A 15,732-nucleotide genomic window follows, 5' to 3' on the forward strand; every position below is an offset into this window, starting at 1 on the left:
TGCTTGTAAATGTAGTTTTTAATAAAATATTTGATATTGCAAGCATTTACAATTCACAATAAATCGAACAATAGTTGTAAATATCTGCTTGGCACTATTTTTCTTGGCTAAATGAGTATAAAAAAGCAAGTAACCAAATGCAGGGAAAATGATATACTAATATCGGCTACGTCAGTGGTTTTCAAACTGTAGGATGCAGTGTTTTGACAGTAGGAGCTTGGGGCTACTATGAGCACATTTCATTAAGAGTTTTTTTTTCAAGAAAATATTGAGTTTTTATATTACTATTTCAAAAAAGTTGGTGATTGAAAATGGTAATGGATAAATGCATACTGTAAATGAGGAAAAAAATATTACCCAAAGTTTGTGATAGGAGTAAATTGACTCATCTAATCTGAATTATGACATCACCAGGCTTGGAAATGGTCTGATCCCTGTCACTGTGATACCCAACAAGCTCATCAAAATGTCTCATCCACTTCTTCATCTCTCACGCAAACACGAGCATCATCAACATCATTTATTGCGGGATACTGAACACCGCCACTGCTTTTCTTAATAATAATAATAATAATAATAATAAATGTAATGTATAACGCACTTTACATCAAATGAATGATCTGAAAGTGCAACAGTTACAATAGAAGAATAAAAGTTAACAAGTGTCACAATAACACAATAAGAACATCCAAAATAAGTAGAGCAGTGGAGGTGGAAATGACCAAAGCCAAACTAACACAACACAGTGAACCAAAGACGTTAAATATGCATTAAAATAGCTAAAAGCTTTTCTAAAAAGATATGTTTTTAATCCTTTTTTTAAAACAGTCTAAGGTCTGTATTAGAAGTGTATTTCCTTTGCGACTCACCGTCATCATAGCAGTGTTTTGACCACCTGTGCTACACACAATGCACATTGTGAATCCTGTGGGATGTCCCTTCCTGTGACCCACAACATGATTAAGCTCCAAAAATGTCACAGTGTTATTATTGGTGCTGTGGAAACTCGCCAGGGTAATTTTTCAACTGTAAAACAGACCAATGCAGTGATTATTGGAATTATGTTTGTTGTTTGTATTTATTGAAAAACTGTGTTTTAGTATAGACAAGAAGGACAAAATAAGAAGCTGAAAATATACCACTTCCACACAGAATGAGAGGAGATTTTTTTTTCCTCACGAGGGTCGCGGGGGGTGCTGGAGCCTATCCCAGCTGTCTTCGGGCGAGAGGCGTGGTACACCCTGGACTGGTGGCCAGCCAATCACAGGGCACATATAGACAAACAACCATTCACACTCACATTCATACATATGGCCAATTTGGAGTCGCCAATTAACCTAGCATGTTTTTGGAATGTGGGAGGAAACCGGAGTACCCGGAGAAAACCCACACATGCATGGGGAGAACATGCAAACTCCACACAGAGATGGCCGAGGGTGGAATTGAACCCGGGTCTCCTAGCTGTGAGGTCTGCGTGCTAATATGTAAGTGATCTGGTTTCCACTCATGATATTACCTATTGTCTTGTTTAAGTGTGCAGACGTACCTAATGTTTTGGCCCGTGTGTGCGTGATTAAGTGTATGCGCGCTACTGGGAGTTGATTTCCACGCGTGGACGACGTGAGACGTGTTTGTGTCTGTGAGGGGAGGGGTTGTTAAAAAAAAGCAAAGGCAGAAGGGAGACGAGCGCGTCATTTGTGCACGAGCGCGGCGATGGCTGATGGTTCGGGTCAACCTTAGCTCTCCGGGCTCTCTGGAAGAGGCGTGGCGCCATCCACACCCCCCCCCACCCCCACCCAGACCAAACTCGGAACCACCTGTATGGACCACCGGGACTCGGGCGTGCTTCTCTCACCTGTGTCCTCCAGGCGCCAGCAGCTGAGCGATGACGACGAGGGCGACATGACAGTGGAGAACATGCCGGAGGAGACAGCCGTGCTCTCGGCTCCACACCACCTGTCCGTGGGTCGCTACGAGCTGGGCCGCCAGGCTGGATGCTGCGAGCGCGTCGTCATCAACATCTCGGGCTTGCGCTTCGAGACGCACCTGAAAACTTTCAACCTGTTCCCGGACACGTTGCTGGGGGACCCCAGGAAGAGGATGCGCTACTTTGACCCCCTCAGGAACGAGTACTTCTTCGACCGGAACCGACCCAGCTTTGACGCCATTCTCTATTACTACCAGTCCGGGGGGCGCATCAGGAGACCTGTTAACGTCCCCATTGATATTTTCTCCGAGGAGATCAGGTTCTATCAACTCGGTGAGGATGCCATGGAGAAATTTCGAGAGGATGAAGGCTTCATTAAAGAGGAGGAGCGCGTCTTGCCTAAAAACGACTTCCAAAAGCAGATCTGGCTCCTGTTCGAGTACCCGGAGAGCTCCGGTCCAGCTCGGGGCATCGCTATTGTCTCCGTGCTCGTCATCCTTATCTCCATAGTCATCTTCTGCATGGAGACACTGCCTGAGTTCCGGGACGAGCGAGAGCAAGCCGATACTCGGACTCGCACTTTGAACACCACTGGTCACCTTTACGCACCGAGTCCTTTCACGGACCCTTTCTTTGTCATCGAAACCCTGTGCATTATCTGGTTCTCTTTCGAGCTCTTGGTGCGCTTCTTCGCCTGCCCCAGTAAGACCAGTTTCTCCAAAAACATCATGAACCTCATCGACATTGTGGCCATCATTCCGTACTTCATCACTCTGGGCACCGAGCTGGCGGAAACGGAGACCAACGGGGGCCAGCAGGCTATGTCCCTCGCCATTCTCAGGGTCATCCGCCTTGTGCGCGTTTTCCGCATTTTTAAGCTCTCACGTCACTCAAAGGGTCTCCAGATCCTGGGGCAGACTCTCAAGGCCAGCATGAGGGAGCTGGGTTTGCTCATCTTCTTCCTCTTCATAGGGGTCATACTCTTCTCCAGTGCGGTGTACTTCGCTGAAGCGGACGACCCGACCTCCAGCTTCAACAGCATCCCCGACGCCTTCTGGTGGGCGGTGGTCACTATGACTACGGTGGGCTACGGGGACATGCACCCGGTGACCATCGGTGGCAAAATCGTCGGCTCTCTGTGCGCCATCGCCGGCGTGTTAACCATCGCTTTGCCGGTTCCTGTCATCGTGTCCAACTTCAACTACTTTTACCACCGGGAGACCGACGGGGACGAGCAGCCTCTGTATACGAACACCGGAAGCTGCGACCACATCCCCGGTGCGGAAGCGCTACAACCGCGGGGGTCTTGCGCCTCCTCGACCGTCGTCAGGGGCGACTTTGCCGGCCTGGAGGAGAGCGTCAAGCGGGTCAACTTGAGCCCTGAAAACAGCCAGAACTGCGTTAACATCACCAAGATCTTCACGGACGTGTAAATATGACCCACATTGAACATGTGTGGCGGAAAAAAGTAGCAACTTTTATTTTTTTAAACCGACTGTCCTCCATATCTGCACTAATACACTAAATATTCACTTTTAACAGGACTCATTTAGCCTTTTTTTTAAATGTAACTTATAATTTTTTAGTATTTTTCTAAATCCGTATTATTCTTCATACTCATAACTTTTACATGTTCAAGTATTATTCAAAAACTTTAAAAAGTGGACATATTTCCCTGTTGCCTATACATATCTTGATGTTCAAATGTATTGATTGGCAGGCCACTTCAATGTAATGCAGGGGGTTTTCCAAGTGGGAGGCGCAGTAGCTTGAGAAAAACAAAGAAAAACATTCCTAAAACCAGCTAACTTTGGTTATACCCCGAGTACAAGAGGGTTTATTTCTGTTTTTTTTAGGTGAAACTTTGAAAACCGCTACTCGGGTGGGATCTATTACAAGCGTGTTATGGAAATATCAGCCTTTAAAAAGATAATAATGCTCACTTTTCATTGTGTTATAACAATGTGTTTGTTAAAAATGGAGAACGCCACTGTTTCGAATATTTTAGTTACTATTGCACAGGCATATAATGAAAAAAAAACTACAACTTTGACTCAGTATTGGGTGACGGTCTGCCTCAACCAGTTGCATTATGACTATAATATAACTATCATGACAGTGTAAAGATTATTATCTTTGTAAAGACAGATGTTTTCTCATTCGACTGCCCATGTTGTGTTCAGTGTGCGTTGTCTACTATATACGCTATATATCTCCATGAGTCAAATCGTCCGTCTTGAGATTTGATATTGTCAAGTGATTAGAGACATTTGTATAAACAGCCTGTTGAGATGTTGACATTATTAATCAGGTATCAAATACACTTGAGTGCTGTATAGATGATCATATAATTTTAAAGTCTTTACATTCAGAGTTGCCTATATATATATATAGACTATGGTAAATAAAACACACAATGAAGTGACTCAAAAAGTGTCGGAATGTTCATACATGTGTTGGAAGAAAGAAGAACTGGACCTTTGACCCTTGTAGGCTACCTTATGCTGGATATTCAAGATCGGTAAAGGCTACTGGGCTGCACAGTGTTCGAATGGTTAGCACGCAGACCTCACAGCTAGGATACCCGGGTTCAATTCCACCTTTGGCCATCTCTGTGTGGAGTTTGCATGTTCTCCCCGAGCATGCGTGGGTTTTCTCCAGGGACTCCAGTTTCCTCCCACATTCCAAAAACATGCTAGGTTAATTGGCGACTCCAAATTGTCCATAGGTATGAATGTGAGTGTGAATGGTTGTTTGTCGACAAAAGCGACACGTCCTTTTTCAGTGTAACTGATTTATGTGAGTGCTTCGTAAACACAAAATGTCATAAACCTCCTGCATCCTCAAAGTTTTATAATAATTACAAAAAAGTGAATGACAAATTATTTGCTAAGTCTCGCTTGATGGCTTCACCATTCATTCATTTTCTACCGCTTATCCTCACGAACGTCGGTGGGGGTGCTGGAGCCTATCCCAGCTGTCTTGGGACGAGAGGCGGGGTACACCCTGGACTGGTCGCCAGCCAATCACAGGGCACATATAGACAAGAAGGACAAAATAAGAAGCTGAAAATATACCACTTCCACACAGAATGAGAGGAGATTTTTTTTTTCCTCACGAGGGTCGCAGGGGGGTGCTGGAGCCTATCCCAGCTGTCTTTGGGCGAATATTGACAAACAACCATTCACACTCACATTCATACCTATGGACAATTTGGAGTCGCCAATTAACCTAGCATGTTTTTGGAATGTGGGAGGAAACCGGAGTACCCGGAGAAAACCCATGCATGCACGGGGAGAACATGCAAACTCCACACAGAGATGGAACTTGGGTCTGCTAGCTGTGAGGCCTGCACGCTAACCACTTTTGTGCCGTGCAGCCCTTTTTCAACCAATGTTGCTCAGCACACAAGGCCTAAAGGTGTGTACTAATTTTGTAGAGTGTGATTTAGCTGTGTGAAAAATTTCAAGTCAAAACCACATCTAGTTAACAGTGCCACCAACTGCTGTATTGACCAGAAAAATAATAGCACATGCAACAGAGTCGGGGTGCATGTTTTGCCCCATTTTTAGCCTGTGTGTGCAGCAGTCAGGAGTAGAAGCGGTATCACATACAGCATACTACAAAGGTGAATACTTGTAATGTATATACACGCACGGGCACCATGAAAACACATTTGATGACGTGCTCCATGCCCGTCCCGCCCCCTTTTCTCTGCCTGATGCAGTCTCCATGACGACTGTGGTTTCCCAGGCAACCACCTCTTATGTTACCTCGGCATTGTGTTGCACGAGGAAGGACTTTCCCCTTTCTGTCCTTGGAGGGGAAATAAAAATGGATCACCCACATGCAGGCGTTTCCTCATAAAGGCACATGTGCCCTCAACTTCCTGTTTGAGGCTGTTTATATTCATTTTAATGAGCCGTTGGTCTTTGAAAGTGAAAACTAGTTGACCGTTGTTGAATTGGTATTATATTGGTGTGGTTCTTTTTAATTCCTAAAATGAAATAATGTATCTGTAGTTTGTATACTTACACATTAATACTTCTTTAATGGGACTTCAAAAGTCAATAAATGTCAAAAATGATGTTTAAAATGAATATAACACGCAATACTTAATTTTAAAACTATATATCAAACCTTAAATTTATGACACTGCATTAAAAAACTTCACCTAAAACACTAGTCCTCAGGTGTTTTGTTGTTTCACTCTTTATTCAAAGGCTGTTGGAGCCTCAAATAGCTCAGTACTGCCATCCAGTGGTTAATATAAGCTATTGCTGCGTGGTGCTCAATGGGCCTTTGAATTGCATGTTAGATTTTAAACAACAATTTAATAAACATACTGGTGAAAGAATTCCTAGCATAATTAAGTGTGTCAGAAATGTACCTTTACAAAGGTAATAATGGGCAGGCACATATAATATTTATAGACAGGAAATGATTCTGATGCATTATTATTCAAACAAAATGCTGACTTTTTACATCCTCTAAGTACAGCGTGACTCTTTGCTGAGTGTCCACTTTTACACACCACATAAAACACGTCTCGTAAAGGCAGGTGCTGCACCCGGTTTAGAATCTGCACAGACACTTTTTGTTCTCTGATCCGTGTGACCTCTTTGTTCCCTCCTCTTCAACGTACACTATTTAATCATCTTGTTTAAACGGGGGGGAAAAAATGAGCGTTAGAAAAGTTGAATTTTTTGCCTTCTTTGGGTGCTGCCGGGACCCCTGATTAATGTGTGGTGGGCTTTGTCCACCTCCCGGACTAGAAAAGTGTCATTTCAACAGCTCAAAAGAGGATCATTTGCGACAGCCGCTGACCTGAAAAACGTGAAAAAAGAGAATTCTCAGAAAAGTGGGAATTTTTTTGGCTTCTTTAGGACCTTTGATGAATATGTGGTATGTTTTGTCCACCTCCTGGACCGGAAAAGTGTCCTTATTTTCCGGACTATAAGTCACACTTTTTTTTCATAGGTTGGCTGTTCCTGCAACTTATACTCCAGAGCGACTTATAAATGAAAAAAATATTTATGTTACATAAACACTGGACACCTTTTCTGTTCATGTTTATTTTTTGTGTAACTGAATAACCATTGTGTTAGCATATCTTACACCTATTCAGCCTGTTCTCTATTCTTTTATTGTTAGAACTTGCCTTCCAAGAGGACGTAATGTCTGTTTTTGGTCAAGTAGGAAAATAAATTACCTTATACTTCAGTGCGACTTATGTTTGTTTTTTTCGACCTAATTATGCATTTTTGGCCTTGTGCGACTTATAGTCCAGAAAATATGGTAATTTGCGACAGCTGCGGACATGAAAAACAGGCAAAAAATCAGTAAAGTGAGATTTTTTTGCCTTCTTTAGGTCCTGCCGGGACTCCTGATGAATGTGTATATTGAAAATCAGTAGTTCTCTTGCTTATGATGCAGAAACTTAGAAGAAGGAATTATGAAAAGAAAGCAAATTTTGCTCATTTTTAAGTCCTTATTGCCAAACTCATTCAAATATGCTTGCTGTGTACACTGAGGCAAAGGAAATTCCCAAAAGTATTCCTACAGAGTTGGAAAAGGTGAACAATTAAGGATCAGGCCTCTGATTGATTAATTGATTGCTAAGGTAACGTATCCCAATACTGTTGTTATCAACGCCACGCCAACACTGAAGAGAAGTGCTGCCCTTCCATCGCTGAGCACTTTCCCTGCTAATGTTCACTCGCCGAAGGCTATGCTTGAACTTCACCAAAGCTCCTTCATAACCAATCAGAGGAAGTCCCATTGGGCGTAAATTATTCACAGCTCTCAGCATTTGTCCTTCCTGCCCCCGTGATATTTCATCACAGTGCATCCCACATCGGAAATAGCAAGACGGCGGCATATTGCCATTCATCCATCCATCCATCTGCTCTTTGGAGCGTGTGTAATGGCGCTGCAGGGGCCATTCATAAAGTTCACTTGTCTTTATGATGTGCGCTGGAGGGCGTCCACTCAGACAAAAGAAAGTCCTGAAAGTATGTGTCAGAGGAAGTGGATAAGCTCCGCCTCCGTTACTGTGGACAGCTGTGTCATATGCAGGACAGCTCTATATCCCATGCAGGTGTCTTTCACTCCACTATTATTCAAAAGTGACTTTTTATTGATGTTTTAATAGTAATATGTGTAAGAAATGATAATGACAGCAGACAGAGGCACAGTGTAGCATCCCCACAGGTTTCACACCGAGTCTAACACACTTTATTTGAACACATCAACAGCAGTGCAATTCCAAAACCATATTGTAAACCAAACTGTAAAAACATCTCAAAGCAACACTTCCAACACTTGTATAAGTGGTCCAAATAAAACTTGCTCATTGGCTCATGTCATGCACACAAATCGTGAACACCTCCATAATTGTCTCTTGGCGTGTCAGAGCGGGACCTAACTGGCAATGTGCTCTCCTTGCTGGCCAAGCGCTTTGAAAATGTTGATGCGTTCAAGCGTTCAAGCATAAATCTCAATGCAGAAATAGAATATGCTGAATTGAATTATGTTCAAATATCCCAGATCACAGAAAAGACACTAAAAACTGGTGAATTCAAGTTGAATTTAACTACTGTATGAGTTGTCCTTAAATGCATCCCCTCATTCCTCATCATAACATGGTTCACAAGTCACATGGATGGGATTCAAATGTTCTGCAGCTATTAGAGAGACTAGTGTGATATTTTATATGTATATGTATATGTATATGTATATGTATATGTATATGTATATGTATGTATGGTGACCTTTAGCTTCATTTAAATTTTCAGTTCATATGGATCTTTACAGTTCATACGTACAAATATAATCCTGCCCTCTACAGTAATAATGGGTGAATTTCAGACATATTTGAAAATGGAGATGAATCACGATTAATTCATTCGCAGCTGGCAATTAATCTCGATCAATTATCATAAATGCGATCAATCACGATTAATTGAGTTTAATCTTGCAATTAATCATGATTGCACCATTGGCAAATGGTGATTAATCATGATTAATTAATTTACCGTTGCCACGTAATCACGATTAATTATCAAAATGTAATTAGCCCAGATTAATTAATTTTAATCTGGCAATTAATCATAATTGCGTCATTGGAAAATGGTATTAATCACAATTAACCAATTTAGCTCTAGCGAGTAATCATGATTAAATATCACATGTGGTGATTAATCTTGATTAATTAATTTTAATCTGATGATTGATCATGATTGCTCCATCGGGAAATGGTGATTAATCACAATTAATGATTTAAACCTGGTTCTTAATCACGATTAATTAATTCCAAGCTGTGATTAATCTGACCATTTCACAGCCCTAATAATTATAAATTGCAGCTCTTCATGAGGTCATGAAGGAAAACACATCGACATGGTGCCACCTCTGACTGAGTAGACAATCACTGTTTTGTGTACGGAAGCACAAGCTTTGGAAAACAACAGGCTTTGCTGCACATGTTAAAATAAAGTCTGAAGGTCTCTCTGTCAGGCGTGGAGACTGAAACAAATCGGCGAGCCCATCTCAAATGAGCAGGAACTGTTAAATATTCTGCATTTTGCCTCCAGTCAATCTTTTTTTGTCTATAAAGCCCCAATTTAACAGCACCCTGCTGTGATTAATGACGGCTAGCTATCACTCTTTCTATCTACTAGTCCTCTGCAGATCATCACTCAGGAGCCGCATCATCACAGTGACTCAGTGGCAGTAAATCCCTCATCCCTCGTCCCAGAACGTACAGTACATCTGTGCCGCATGCAGCACTTTCTCTCTCTCTCTCTCTCAACACCTGATCATCTTTTTCTAAAATGCTACATCATATCTGAAGTCCTTCATAAAACCTCCTCTCATCCTCAGTATCATCATCTCATATACCGTAAATGATGTTATTTATATTCTCCGCCCTGCGATAGGATTCTTATTTCAAGTATGACCTTCATATAATACAAGTCAGTGTTCCTGAAGGAAACGCTTACCTTGGCTAGAATTTCACACAGTGGACACACACTCACACACACACACACACACACACACATCCCCACACACACACAAATGCACATGCATTGACTCATGAAACATAAGGGGATCCCTGCCTCAGTGACACTGACTCACTCTCAGGCTGACTCACGCTACCTTACCCCCCCCCCCCCATCTGTACCAATGAATAGTAATGTTGTGCATGTCTGTCCTTTCCATTGGAGCGTGCACACAGCTCACTCTGCTTGATGTGAAGAATAAAAGCCACTGACTTGGGATTTCACTTTAGTGCAGTTGGGGTTAAAACAGCAGTATTTACTGTTTGTAATGTTTTTGGTTAATGTTTTAAACACATTTATGTGAATTAATAATGGTCCAAATTATAATATTGATATTATATTGACAATAAATTCATTATTTATTCATCTATTTTAGAGTTTTTATTTTGTTTTATTTGTTATATATATTTTGTTATATTTGTTATATTTTTGTTATGTTATATTTGTTATATTTTTGGATATATTTTTGTTATATTTTGTTATATTTGTTATATTTTTGTATATATTTTTGTTATATTTTGTTATATTTGTTATATTTTTGTTATGTTATATTTGTTATATTTTTGTATATATCTTTGTTATATTTTGTTATATTTGTTGATATTTTTGTTATATTATATTTGTTATATTTATTTTTCTATTTACCTATTTTACTTATTTATTATCTAGTTTATAGTGTCTTGTTTTTTTTTCTTGGTTTTCTCCTTCAACACTGGGATGGATGGATAGATTTATTTCATGAATAACTCGGGAAATTTAAAAAAATCAAATTGAATTTAGTTTTAAAACTACAAAATAGTGAATCGATTAATCATTGATTAATTGTTGCAGCTCTCCTGACACACATTATTTACTTTTTTTGCATTTTGAAACATTAAATCTATAGGATCTAATTAGATGCTCACAGAGATGACATATTCACGTGAGTTTCACTTTTTGAGTCATAATTTTCTGTATTTTATTTTTGTTATTTGACTTCAAAGTGCAGCAATCCAGGTTCCACTGTATTGGAACAAAAGAGCTCCATCTGGTCAGACGGTAACCTCCATAACCCCTAATGCAGAGCTGCCGTTGCTTCATTGGTGTGGACCGGTGTCCTTGTCTCATCCTGCTGGGCATCCATCTGATGATGCACTACTCTCCTCCCCCATCTACTTCCTCTGTTCTTCCTCTCCGCTATCCCTCCTGCCTCCTGTATCTCCATCTGTGTCCCACTCAGATGTACCATTAGCTACGGGGGACACACATTGAAGTACCCAGTGTAAAAACCACTTTCAGTCCTCCCAGCCAGGTCCGGTGTTGTTGTCAGTACAAGTCTGCCTCTGTTGCGAGGACAACTCACTTTCTGTCTCCTGAGCAGGGATGCTGCAGTGACTCATCTCCCCGAAGGACTCGACAAAAAGAGCCTCAGTGAAAGATGCTTGTGTGCAGGGGATGTAAGCACCCTGCTCGGGCTGAGAGGACACCATGCTAGATGAGGATAAGACCGTCTTATCGTGTGGGAATAATTCCATAATAAGGATTATACATGTGAGGGGTGCTGTGTCGTCATATCAAGAAGCAGAAAATCACTTTAATGTAAGCAGCTGGGACACAGACAAAACATTTACCGTATTTTCTGGACTATAAGCTCTCCGAAGTATAAGTCGCACAAGGCCAAAAATGCATAATTAGGTAGAAAAAAAACATACATAAGTCACATTTTTAGCAGGTAATTTATTTTAGAAACTACTTGACCAAAACAGACATTACGTCCTCTTGGAAGGCAAGTTCTAACAATAAAAGAATAGAGAACAGGCTGAATAGGTGTAAGATATGCTAACACAATGGTTATTCAGCTACACAAAAAATAAACATGAACAGAAAAGGTGTCCAGTGTTTATGTAACATAAACAGTTTTTTCATTTATAAGTCGCTCTGGAGTATAAGTTGCAGGAACAGCCAACCTATGAAAAAAAGTGCGACTTATAGTCCGGAAAATACGGTAATTTGTCTGCTTGCCTCACAACTGGACAAAAGTGTGGAGACAGACCGCTTAGGACCGCTTGGTCAGAACCAGGGAAGTTCCGATCAGAGTTTTATGCTGCTGATACCAAATTTCATCATCCATGAGTGAAATTGACCAATACCAATACCAATACCAATACCCATACCAATACTAATACCAATACCAATACCAATACCAATCACATAGCTGAAGAATACATGTGTACTACTGACTATATTATGGGGTCACCAAGGTTTTTTTTGTTGTGAAAGCTTCTTTTACAAAATGAAAATGGCCAAAATTCTTTCTGTATTTATTTATGTATGAGGACTGTGGTTCTAGACCTCCTCTGTACAGTAAGTGGCTTGAAATAACTTTCCCCATCAGAGAAGAAACAATTTCATCTCAAATTTTTGGCAGCAAAGAGTCAAGGGTGTACCCCACCTGGAATAGGCTCCAGCCCACCCCGGACCCACATGAGGATAGATGGATGGATGAAACTGTATTAACCGGAAGTGGGTGTAGTTTAACCGGAAATTAGTCGGGCTTAAATCTGTACATTATTTTAAATCTGAAATTAACATGGATTAACCAGAAGTTGGGCTGCGCGGTGGTCGAGTGGTTAGCGCGCAGACCTCACAGCTACGAGACCAGAGTTCAATCCCCCACCCTCGGACATCTCTGTGTAGAGTTTGCATGTTCTCCCCGTGCATGCATGGGTTTTCTCCGGGTACTCCGGTTTCCTCCCACATTCCAAAAACATGCTAGGTTAATTGGCGACTCTAAATTGTCCATAGGTATGAACGTGAGTGTGAATGGTTGTTTGTCTAAATGAATGATTAAGTTCATTAGGTAAGTTTAGAAAAAAATTTTCATGCATTCAAAAGACATGACTATACTCGGCTGCACAGCGGTCGAGTGGTTAGCGCTAGGTTAATTGCCGTCTCCAAATTGTCCATAGATATGAATGTGAATGGTTGTTTGTCTATATGTGCCCTGTGATTGGCTGGTGAACAGTCCAGGGTGTACCCCGCCTCTTGCCCGAAGACAGCTGGGATAGGCTCCATCACCCCCCGCGACCCTTGTGAGAATAAGCTGTAGAAAACGAACGAATGAATGAATGATCAGAAGTTGCTATATATTATTCAGCTATATGTGTACTGTGTGTGTATGCATGTAAGTGACTTTTTAATGAGCTGTGTGAGTTGGTGATTGATGCAGACATGGCAAAAAGGGAAATAATGTGTCAACCTTGCTGACTGTATTTTTTCTCAAAAGCACCATATTCAGTACTACAAGCAGTTTTCCAACTGAATTTATATCACCAGTAAGCAAGCAGACAAAGAAAGAAAAAATTGTCAGTGACAGATGCACAATCGTGCCTGCTGTCTTGTTGGTGGAATGGCCACGTGTCCCAATATTTTTGACCATTTTAAAGCATCTTTGTCTGCTGCAATGCTGCAAAAGAGGTCAGTGGAGTGATCAGTTGAGATGACAAAGAGAAGACAAACCCAAAGGCGAAATGAAACCTTCTTCTCAAGCTCGCATTTCCGCAAAACAAATGAAATGTTATCTGCTGATATCCATTGTCTGCTGCAATCATCACTGCGTGTGGAGGAACGTTGCGTGTAATTAAAGCCAGCCGTCTGACACAAAGTGAGCCGGGCCCACGAGCCGGCATTAACAGGCTCCATAATAGGGCCCCTGACTCATAAATAATGGCCGCCCTGTCACTTGGAACCTGGGAAAGCCATTAGGAAGACGGTGAGAGGCATCAGCATGTCGCAGACCTTGATGGACTCTGCCAGGACTAACCCTGGCAAAGGCTATATCGTCCCACACAAATCACCAACCCCCTCCTCTTTTTCATGTGTGACGGGATTCCCGCTGACCTATGCCCCGCTCCTCCTTTCCGATGTCATGTTCGGCCACAGTGTTTCCTCCATCGCTACTTTCCGGAGCTCTGTACACAAAATGCAATTGATCTGTTTTCTTCTCTCTACCCAAATATAGCAGCAACGATGGAAGTTTAGTGCTATTTTAGTCACCTTTTGGATCTATTATTAATGGAGGCTTTGTTGCCATGCATGCAGAGAAGGTTTCAATTACATAAAACAAAGGACTGGTGAAGAAAAAGATTCCAGTCTGTGGCCCTGTTCCCGATCGCCACTGTACACTGTGCTCAATATGTTCCGTATAGATACCCGGCACACACCTGCACCAAACCGAATGCACTGTAACGAAAAGTCTAAAAATGAAATGGTAACGGTTTTATTTCATTTGAACATGCATCAGATTACAATTGAATGCATCACATAATCAGTTCACTGTTCCACATGTCCAAAAGGAGTAGGAAGAAGCAAAGCTTATTAAATCCTACCCCTCCATCTGGTACTTTTACAAACAGTAACTGTTACATTTGTTCACTTCCTGCTTTCCATAATACAGTTTAAGGTTGTTGTTTTTTTAATAATGTACCTCGTAGTACGAGGCGATATGACCATACAATGACATAATGGGTACCATAAGGAGTTAGTATGTTCTCTGTAGGCAGCATTATGAATTATCCTTACTGACCTTTTTTGCAGTACATCAGTGTCCTAACTCTGTTTATTTTTTATTTGGTGTTGTAATGGAACAAAAGAGGTTTGTATGCGTAGCATTATTTAGTGTGCATACACAGATTAGTCTGGAGTTGCTAATAGCCATTTCCCACCACAATCAGTGGGTCTACCTTCTTTTAAACACTGGTCATCCGGCGAAAAATGTGTAATGACCATGTTAAAGATGCTGCAGAAAACCTAAAGCTAAAATGCTAAAGCTCCCTACCATTGAGAGACGTCTCGAAGTAACCTCTTTTCTTAAGAAACTTCGGACTCTACTTCCAGATTGGATTCACATATGGCTGTATGTAAAACCGTCTACAATTTTAATAAAGTTGGGTTCGGCTGCTATTCGCACAACTCCGGAACTCCTTGGGTGGGCGTGCCTGGTGGCGGGCCGTGGGTGAAGTAAATTAAACAGACTGTTTTCGTGGTAAGCATGAAATCCAAATAAATACAGCTAGAATAGGTACAGACTCTGGAAGATCTAGAAAGCTTTCTGTGCTGGTTAATGTGAATAGCTGCTCTATAGGAGTCCACAACTCAATGCAAATGGACTGAAAAAAAATTAGCATAAAGGTCCCCTTTAAATGCCCCACACTACAGAGCCGAGAAGACATTGAATGCATCTTTTCTTCTTTCATTTTCTAGTAGCATCATGCAAACCATTGCTCTGCTACAGCAAACCTTTATCACTGGTTCATCTTTACCTAAAGAAAATAATGCCTTAAGCTTCCTATGTGTGGCTCCATGATGTTGAACATTGCATCGCATAGTTTTCTGTTCCACATCCTTTCCGGGGAAACCTCCCTCCCTCTTAAAAAAAACAAAACTCTCCGCTGCATGCACATGCTTGGGACAATGTGGAAGCTGTGTCCGCTCAGCTCTTGATCCTGAACATTCCTATAACATTCCCAGACTAATTAGAAAATCTCTTTAATGATATCATCCCCTCCATCCTCCATCATTCACCTTCCATCCTCCAACGGTTGTGATTGTTTACCTTTTGCGCATCATTGTGCTGATTGCAGCACCTTTTTTGGCACCTACTCTCCTCCACCCCCTTTCATTTTCTAATCCCCCTGTCCACCTCCTCCTCCTCATCATCATCATCCCACGACAGCCTATACTGGAGGAGAGAGGAGTCGTGGA

General features: G+C 41.5%; 1 protein-coding gene across 1 annotated transcript; it reads left to right on the forward strand.

Annotated features, from left to right (window-relative positions):
- The first annotated feature begins 1,807 nt into the window (after positions 1–1,807).
- Positions 1,808–4,334, forward strand: LOC131106075 (potassium voltage-gated channel subfamily A member 3-like). The gene has a single exon (XM_058054803.1). The coding sequence runs from the start codon at positions 1,822–1,824 to the stop codon at positions 3,358–3,360; it is 1,539 nt and encodes a 512-aa protein (XP_057910786.1). The 5' UTR covers positions 1,808–1,821; the 3' UTR covers positions 3,361–4,334.
- The last annotated feature ends 11,398 nt before the right edge of the window (positions 4,335–15,732 follow it).

This window comes from Doryrhamphus excisus, chromosome 18 (assembly GCF_030265055.1).
Source record: "Doryrhamphus excisus isolate RoL2022-K1 chromosome 18, RoL_Dexc_1.0, whole genome shotgun sequence".
NCBI lineage: Eukaryota > Metazoa > Chordata > Actinopteri > Syngnathiformes > Syngnathidae > Doryrhamphus > Doryrhamphus excisus.

Excerpts from the sequence above, each read along its gene's own strand:
- LOC131106075 (XM_058054803.1), top strand. The coding sequence starts at position 1,822 with ATGGACCACCGGGACTCGGGCGTGCTTCTCTCACCTGTGTCCTCCAGG.